The sequence below is a fragment of the Octopus bimaculoides genome, chromosome 10 (genome assembly GCF_001194135.2).
Source record: "Octopus bimaculoides isolate UCB-OBI-ISO-001 chromosome 10, ASM119413v2, whole genome shotgun sequence".
NCBI classification, from domain to species: Eukaryota; Metazoa; Mollusca; class Cephalopoda; order Octopoda; family Octopodidae; genus Octopus; species Octopus bimaculoides.
Genome location: NC_068990.1, coordinates 94,335,796 through 94,345,291, shown reverse-complemented (window position 1 = coordinate 94,345,291; position 9,496 = coordinate 94,335,796). Strand labels below are relative to the sequence as shown.

The following is a 9,496-nucleotide window of genomic DNA, read 5'->3' as shown; positions in this document are numbered from 1 at the left end:
ATATATATATATATATATATATATATATATATATAGTATTATATATATTAATTATTCAAAATAACCGTATTTTCATTATATATATATATATATTTATACACACACACACTCAAGTACACCAATTCACTAAATTAAGTACTGTTCAGGTGGAGACCTGTTTGTGCGTGTGACATTGCACGAGTTGAATACGATATTGTACATTTCCTTGAAGTAAAGCGAAGCGAACTGAAAATAACAAAAATGGAGGGATTTACTCGGGAAGGTTTGTGACATTTTGTTATTGTTTTTGCGTATTTAATGAATTTGTTTGTTTTCTTGCTTTGATATATGCTTTTTTGTTTTTTTAAATATGAAACAGTGAAACACTAGAACATAATGACTTTGAGTTAGGTGGCAAATTGTGATCGATTCTCGATTTCCAAAGCAATGCGTGGTCGTTCTCTCTTCTAACAATATGGCGTTGTTGTGTGTCGTTCACAAATTGGGGGAACAATTGCAGACGGTTTCCCGATTCAGAATCGATCCCTCAGTTTCGAGCCAGAAATATATTGCTTTCTAATATACACACAGATTCAAAGAACACAATTGTTTACACACTTTTCTGTGTGTGTGTTTGACGATTCTTAATAATATTTTTGCACCAATCCTTATTCAATTGCTTTTCTATTCAGTCGTAAATTTAAATGCTTTTCTTTTTCTTTTTATTTGCGACGTTTTCTGCGAGCAATTCTAGGAAAGTGTTAACAGTTTTAATATTTGAGCCCCCTAACTATATCATTTCAGACATATCTATGTAATATTTCTTCTTTTCATTTACAATACATTAACATATTTATTACAACACTTTCATACGGATGGCATTTCATTTTGTAAAGAGCGGTCACGTTTTTATTTTTAATATGTGTCTATCAACACTCATATAATAATGTGTGTGCGTATTATAACATTAATTTTTATTGTGGTCAATTATGATGGGCACACATCAATAGATGCTGCTTAGATGTCTTGGATTAAAAAAGAAATCGTGTGGGTGGTCGTGGAGACACTGAACTAGTGTTGCCTTCATTATCGATGGATTTTATTTACATGTTTCGTCGCTTCTACAGAATCAAGTCCTTTTATCTTTAGGTCGATAACTGACAGAGTTGAGGATGATTAGGAAGGCAGATCAAATTAGCACGGACTTTTTTTTTTAATTGTGGCTAATAATATTTGATTATCAATAGAAGTTAGTGTATTCGTTAAAAGCTTCATTATATTTGATATACAATCATTATTTACCGTAACCAATATCTAATAATGTGACTCATCTATTTAGTGAATTTGGTTTTATTGGCATGACAGGACTTAAAAAATATAACAGGAAATCAGTTTACTTTGTAGAGCATATTTATTTGGTGTATACATATAAATCGATGTATTTTATAAAGATTAATAATATTTAGTCGGATCTAATATCCTTTTCCTGTCCGTTTTGATTGTTTTCTACGCACGGAACTGACATCACATTTATTATTTACTGCTGTACTTCTTTCTCGTCATTTTGTTTTAGTTTCTAAATGACTATTTCGCTTTTTTCGATTCACGTACGCCTATTATGGCCCACATCTTTCGACCTTTTAACTCTCTGGTGTTTAGTTGATCATGTATATAGAGAAAATACTTTTATTGCTATGAGATTTATGAGAGCTGAGGTAAAAAAAAAAAATTTTTTTAAAAATTCAGTTTATAGGAAACGTTTAGTCTGGTTAAAACTAAATTGCTGTCAGTTCTAAGAATATGTGCTGCCAAAACTAGTTCAGACAATTTTTCTCTCTTGTTGGCATCAAACGTAGCCAAGTAACCGATGGGAATTTTGTAATCAGTCAGTGGCTTTTGTTTTTGCTTCTGAGCCACTTAAAATATTCCAGCTCTTCTTGCCTCGTGGTCAACGCAAATCGAAATACCAGGATGATTTCCTCAAACAACCAAGCTAAGCTAGTCTTTGCTTTAAGAGAAACCTTAGCTGTCTTGTTAGACGAGACTCTCTTTGATGCTGCCGAGACAGGGGCTTGGCAACGCCTGTTTATGTCCTCGTAGCATTACGAAACAAATCTAATGATCAGTCATCTGTAACAAACACACTACATTCGCCATTTTCCAACTTGCAGCCTCACGATTCAGCCATTGATCCTATTAGCGTAACTCTCTTGAGATTATGAAGAGCAAAAACCTTAAATCAACCGTCAATAGCAAGCTTCATGAATTTTATTCAGGAAAGGTGCAGTTTCTTTCATTTGACTTCACAGCTGTAAACGTGCTTTCTCTCAGACGACATCAAACGCATCTCATTGAATGAAAATGAAGGCTACCTGACAATTCTTTCATTCTCGTACAATTTTGTTTCAACACTGGCAGTTGCACTTTACACTTCTATACTTCATTTCTAAAATGCAGTGAAGCAGAAACTCATTCGTTCAGTCACTAAATTTATCAATGCCCTCCTCAAAGAATTCTCCCAGATTTCTTTTCTGTGCCCAGCTTCATTCCTGAAGTAAGTCTTACAGTATATCTACCCCCATTATCGTTGGCATTGTCTTCTGTCATTTTGCTGCAGAAATGGCTCTCTGTCCTTATGTTACGGGTCTTTTCAAAGCTTTTCTTCTCACTCAATGGAAATGGATATTCCACTAAATTTTGAGGCTTCTGTTCACAGTGTATCAATGTTTTCACCAGTTTGTTACCAAAGGTCATTATGAAGTTGGAGGTAAAAAATGCATTTAGTTCTACAAGGCATAATTCTATTTTTCAACTGACTTCCATCGTTATACCAACTGGTATAATGAAACATGCCCTTGAAGTTAAATGGAGCTAAAAGTAATATCCTTGTTTCCAGTCACACATTCAGTAACTAGCTGATGTACCCAGTAATTCCGGGGAAAGCAGGGCTTATCCCTTGGTTCCGTTCTCATAATTGTTTCGCTAGTCCAATAACAGCAACACAAAGTATGTGGCCCTTAAAACGGTTTTTGTGCATTTACAGAGAATACCGAACTGTCTAACACAGGATCTTGTTTTTAGGAATATCCAAATTGTGAAGTCATTTATGTAATAACATGATAGTAAGAATTCAAATAAAGTAGCCCCGAAAAGGGCTTTAATACGCTCTCAGAATATATAGAACTTAGGAGGAAATACTGATAAGGTATTTTTGTTGTGCTTTTTATCTTCTCTCCATGCCTTGGTCCTTCTACTTGAGTGCCTTTTGACTCCCATGACAGATGAGTCATCGGACCAATACATGGAGAACATGCAATCAGTGGACTTTGGCACATAGGCCTACTTCAAAGTGGAATCAACTGAGATTGCAGAATGATGTTGCTTGCAGAGAAATGGCCAATTTACTTGTTCTTGATGCTGCTCAATAAGATAAGAATTGAACATTCACTGCCAAATCTCCAGGACTGGGGACATTGGTCAATGCTTTTCATTGATCATCCATTTGGAATCTCATCAATCCTGAAGAATTGTGCATACCTTTTGCAATTTGCTTTCTTCTTCTCACAGGGCTTCTATTGACCCAGAGATCTAATAAAATGACACTTGCCTATACTTCTTAATCACGTACCCGTACTCACACCCATTACATAAATGCTTATGTTTGTATATCTGTTATACATGTTAGTTGTAATAGTTCTGAATAGAAAAAAAACTTAAGGCTGAATGAAATGTGCTGTGAATCAGTGGGCTTTTGACATTTAAACAAAATAGAAAATTCAAATGTCATGTGAGATGCTTCTATGAGAGAGGATCAAAATAGAAAACGACATTGTCTTTAGTTTAAAATTTAATAAAATGGCATTTCTTGGAAATAACACTATATGGGTTTTTTTTCTCTTGTAGATTTGTTTAATAACTCTTTTTGTGTGATTGCCTTATATAGAGTGGAATGTATTGCTGTATAAATTTTAAAAGGTCTGGTTTGTTGCTTTGTCCTCTAAATCATAGGCTATAAGCTTTGCTCTAAAGGACCAAATACAAAGTCGTTTAATTGATTTCATAACTACATGGTTTTTGTGTGTGTGTGTGAGATGGTACATGATTAAATACATGATATATATTTTGTTTCGGTTTACTAAATATAGTTTTGCTTTTTAACTATTTAATTCACGATCTCACTGATATTTTATTGACCTTAAACAAATGAAAGGCTAAGTCAACCTTGGTAACATCAATCGAGATTAAAAGTCACACATTCTACAGCTGTTGGTTTACATTTAAGTACTAAGTTACTGATGCAATATAAGGAGGTGGGGTTGGGTGGAGTGCTTACTTCTTTTGCTATCTCCAGGGTTGCCAGATTTTTCTTTTTGTAGACTTCATCTTCATGAACTATTTCTTACGGTCATTTGATATAACTGTAACAATTCCATTTATAGATTTGTAGATTAGATCAATTCCATTTTGATATATTTCCTCTCTTCCATCACACTCATTTCCCTCATTTCACTCTCTCTACCACCATTCTTACCTGCACGTTTCCATTCAACCTCCTTACCTTCAACCATCATCCATTTTTCTACTCTCTCTTCCTTCACCTTCTCTTTCATCGTGCTCTCTCCTGTTGCCTTTGCAGACATGTAACTTCTATTCAATCTCCTTACCAACAACCATCATATATCTATATCTATCTATCACCCTCTTTCTCTTTTATAACTCTACTACTCTGGTTCTCATCTCATTCAGTAGTATGGAAAAGAAAGAAATGAATGAATGGTGATAACTGAAAGAAGAGTGGGAGGGGGGTGTCCCTTGGTGTGAGGCAATTTCTCAGCTTCCAATGAATGAATGGAAATAAGAATAAAGACATCTCTTTAGTCTTGCTGAGTAGCAAGCCAATTTCTAGTGCTGGTGCCATAATAAAGTGAACCCACTTTATTCAGTTAAGTGGTTGGCAATAGGAAGAGCATCCAGCCATAGAAATTGTCCAAACGGGAAGACAGGAGTGAGAAGTTATGAAACTACCAAAGAAGACAGTAACCGGATAATAACAACTTGTCCAGTGTGTGCTAGCATAGAAAAGTGGATTTTAAATGATGACAAGTGACTGTCAGGGTCTGTATTTGTAAACCTTGTTGAAAAGTAAATGTAAAGGTTATATTTGTCAGTTTTGTTAAACCTTATTTATCACTATTCATTGCAGATATTGAAGAACAAGTTCGAACTATTCAACAGAAAAAGAATACATTGTTTCAAGATAATGGAGAACGTGTTGGTCTTGGTGCTGAAGGCCATTTTGACACGGATATCTATGGATCTTCTTCAAGTAAATTTGAAGGTTATGTTACATCCATTGCTCCAAATGAAGATCAAGATGTGAGTAGAAAGAGATTTGTTGTTCAGTTTTCAACTGGAAAAAACTTAATAAATGGTATCTTTTTCTAATCACTGAACAGGTTGTTAAATTAACCATTTATTGTTCAGTAGAAATTGATTTTATCAACACTCATACTCAGAACAAAAGCTGTCATTGTGTGGGTTGAGTGCTTGCATCCTTAGCATGACAGAAATGGTGAGGAAGAAATTGATTAGCAGCATCAATAAAACTGATTCTCTGATAGTTACAATTCAGTTGCTTCATAGGTTTTGAATTCAGCTTTACAGTGTTTGTCACTCTGCATTTCAGTTTTGTGATCTGTTTAGGTAAAGGCAATTAAGTAGCAAGCATAAATGTACACACAACAGCATTAAGTAAGCTGTCTCTAGTAGACACCACTGCTTCTAATCGTGTTCCTTTCAACCCAAGAATCTTTCTGGTACTTATTTCACTGATCCTAAATGAAGGAAAGGCTAATTACCAAGATTTCAATTTGGAATGCTGAGGTACCACTTATTTTGTTTATTGACTTGGCTATTTCTTTTATTCCATTCTTGATGTTGTAGATGATTGTAGCTGCAGCTTTCTTTATGCTTAAAGAAACAATATATGTTTTTTTTTCTTTATAGGACGAGGAAGAGGAGCCATCTTATTCTAAGAAATCATCATTCACTGCACCATTGAATTTATTGAATGACACATTAAATGACAAGGTAAGATGTCTGTGTTCTTATGTTTGGATTTTTTTTTTTTAGCTACCCTGCATCCATTGGGATGTCTGTGTCTGTGAGTGATCTTTTTCTGGAGCTAATTAACCTGTAGTTGGGACCCTGACAGGTGTTACTACTCTGGGTCAGAGTAGACCTGGGAACAATGGTAGCTAAAAGGTGGTTCTATACCCTTCAAAACTCTAGAACTCCGAAACAAGGTCCCCACTACCAAATGCAGTTTCAAATCACACCCAGGACTTGATGCAGTTAAATTGTATTCAGTAAAGTTACTTGTTGCAACAATTCACTTTATCAATCCTAGTTGCAGAGCAATCTCCCTCACATAAGTTAAGACTGTGATAATGTGCAGACATGCATATGAGCATAAGAAATATTGTTCATATTCACTAAAGTAGGTTGTTTCTTGCCAAATGCCCGAAACACCATGTTAGATCCTCTTTCTCATTGGATATAGCTTCAGGTGGGGGCTATGTGGTTAAAAAGTTTGCTTTCCAACCACGTGGTTTCAAGTTCAGTTTCACCATATTCTACCTTAAGCAAGTGTCTGCTCCTATAACCCTTGGCTGAACAAAGCCTTGAAAGAGGACTTGGTAGACAGAAACTGAAAAAGACCATTAGGTATGTATGTTTGTCTATGTCTTGCTGTATGAAAGTTGCAGTACATGGGTGCGAGGTGTTGTCAGTTTTCTTGTCAACAAATCATCTGCTCCCTTTTGTACCTTTGATGCATTGGGGAATAAGAAATCCTTTACTCGAAAACCAGGTAAGGATTAATTATAGGAAGGGCATCTTGCTGTAAAACAATACCTCATTTGTATATTCATCTATTTATGAGCAACCCCATGCCAGTTAGTTGGGTGGTCATTATTTTTGGATGTAGTGAGGACTTTGAAAGAGGCGAAGGTTGAAAACCTTTTTAACAAGACACTCTACATGTTAATTGTCAGTATGATCTGAATGACTACTATTTAGAGCAGTAAGCCATAGATTTTTGTAAACATAGCAAATAAGGAAACACTGCAATTAACAGAACTCTTTAAAAATTAATTCATGCATTTGAAGCCGCCTTAGATTAAAATACATTGGTCTGTATATAACATAATGTCTATACAAATGTGGAATGGTATCGGATGTAATATTTTGTTGCATAGAAAACTTCTCAAAGAGACTTATGTGTTAAATAAGCCCATGGATTTGCTCAGAATGCTGGTTGATTGTCAGGCATGATGTTTCAACCTGGTTTGGGCTCCTCGGTGATAAATATTCCTGATGTACTGAGCTAAGCCATCAAGCATTTGGTCTGATATAGAAACTGGTAAACAAAACATTTGGCTGATTTGTGTGAAAGCTAGCCAGGATTGAACTCATGTTAATTACCTTGCTTAGAAACTGGTGACAGGTGGGGCATCTAGTTGTAGAAAAATCTACCTCAACAAATTCTCTCCATTTTCTGTGCTGGCATGGGTCAGACGGTTTGACTGGAACTGGTAAGCTGAAGAACTGCACCAGACTCCAGTCTGGCTTAGCTTGGTTTCTACGGCTGGATGCCCTTCCTAATGCCAACCACTCCAACAGTGTAGTGGGTATCTTTCTAGTGTTATTTGCACTGGCTTGAACTACGATTTCACTTGGTTTGGCGAAAAGTGCATCTTAAAACAATGAGGATGAAAAAACAGTGTATAATAAAGGCTGGCTTTTTTTTTTTTTTTTTTTTCTTCCTTTTTGTAAATTTTTTCTTGTTGCTATTTCAGAATTATGACCCTCTTGCTGATAACCGACCAGCCCGAATTGCTGACAGGGAAGATGACTATCGAGCTATTCGTAGGCAGATGATTATTTCTCCTGAAAGATATGATCCTTTTGCTGAAGGTTTGTCATTTCTTTTGAAAAATTATAAATTAAAAAAAATTTTTTTACAGTTTTTTTCATTTGTTGCCCAAATTTTTTTTATTACTATATTCTTTATCTGGTTTTGAAGGGGTTTTACAAACTTATACATTAGTTACTTTTAAGCACAAACTTTTCTCTTATTTTTGTGTTTAAAAGCATTTAAACATCTTATTAATTAATTAAGAAATTTGCCTAAAGTCTCGTTCAGTCACTCAATTTGTATGTCGGTCTTTTAGATAAGACAATAAAGCAGGTTTTTTTTCCAGAAATGTAATTATAAAGGCGGGGCCCTTTTCTTGAAGATTACTTTTCCTTTGCTGATTGCAAATTTCTAGGAAAACATCAATCCTGATTTGTATTTTATTAAATATTTATCAAGAGATTTAAGAGACATTCTGTGTATGTGTAAGATTAATACATACATATGCGAGTTTATAAATATATATCTGTATATTTTCCATTTTAGGTTCCAAGGATCATGAAGTAGTCCAATATTGAATCAGTTGAACCATAAATAGAAAATTGTTGTTGGCTTGAAATTCCAGTTAAAATTGTTCTAGCAATTTTAAGAATTTTCTGTATCATAAGATGATACATCTATTTTAGTTTCACCAAAAAAACAAAAGAAAAAAAACTCCAAGCAAGCAAAAAAAGTCAAATAAGAGGCTGTTTATTTTGTTAGCAAATTTATATGCATACACACACACACGCACACACACACACACATGAAATCCTCATTTAATTTAGCCCCACGTGGTTATCAACATGTTAAGTTTTAGCTGGTTGAACAGTTTATGAGTCCAACTGAAATCAAAATAATTCAAAAAATATTTACAAAAGTTTTCCTTTGTTTTATTTATATATTTGTCTTCTTTTTTTCTTGGAAGATGTTTCATTGGTCTTTTTTTAATATTTTCCTTGTACATTATTGCCTCATGTATCAATATAATTTTGAGCTTTCCTTTATGATTAGTTTGGTTACGAATGTCGGAATTCTGTATTTCCCTTTTTAGAAAATCTAAGACTTATTACAGAAATTTGATATTTTTGCATCGATATGTGAAGAATAGCAAATGTCGTCCATTCCTTTCATCTTCTATAAGTAATTATTTTCTTTGTGTTAATTTGGTTGAGCTTTCATAAAAACATAAAAGTAGCAAAATATGTTTGCTTTATCAATCAGCAGTCATATAGGTCAGCTTCTCTCTAGAAAATATGATATTGTATCAAAGTTTGTTAATTTCCTTTTCATTTTAATAATGTTGACAAACTATGCTGCGACTATTTCTAAGTTTTCAAAAATATGATATATGGACAAAAGCCCTGTCATCTGTGTGTGGATATATATATATATCTAAATCATCGTGATTTAACGTCTGTTGTCCATGCTGGCATGGGTTGGACGGTTTGACTGAGGACTGGCGAGCCAGAAGGCTGCACCAGACTCCAGTCTGATCTGGCAGTGTTTCTACAGCTGGATGCCCTTCCTAACGCCAACCCCTCCGAAAGTGTAGTGGGT

General features: G+C 34.7%; 1 protein-coding gene across 2 annotated transcripts in view; it reads left to right on the top strand.

Annotated features, from left to right (window-relative positions):
- Positions 1–106: 106 nt before the first annotated feature.
- Positions 107–9,496, top strand: part of LOC106875096 (splicing factor 3B subunit 1) — a 39,851-nt gene continuing 30,461 nt past the window's right edge. The window contains exons 1-4 of one of the 2 annotated variants that reach the window (XM_052971387.1): positions 107–262; positions 5,183–5,355; positions 5,986–6,069; positions 7,839–7,956. In XM_052971387.1, coding sequence (XP_052827347.1) covers positions 241–262; positions 5,183–5,355; positions 5,986–6,069; positions 7,839–7,956 — 397 coding nt within the window. In that variant the 5' untranslated portion in view covers positions 107–240. Of the gene's footprint in view, positions 263–5,182; positions 5,356–5,985; positions 6,070–7,838; positions 7,957–9,496 lie in introns of those variants that run through there. The other variant, XM_052971389.1, reaches the window with a different exon arrangement.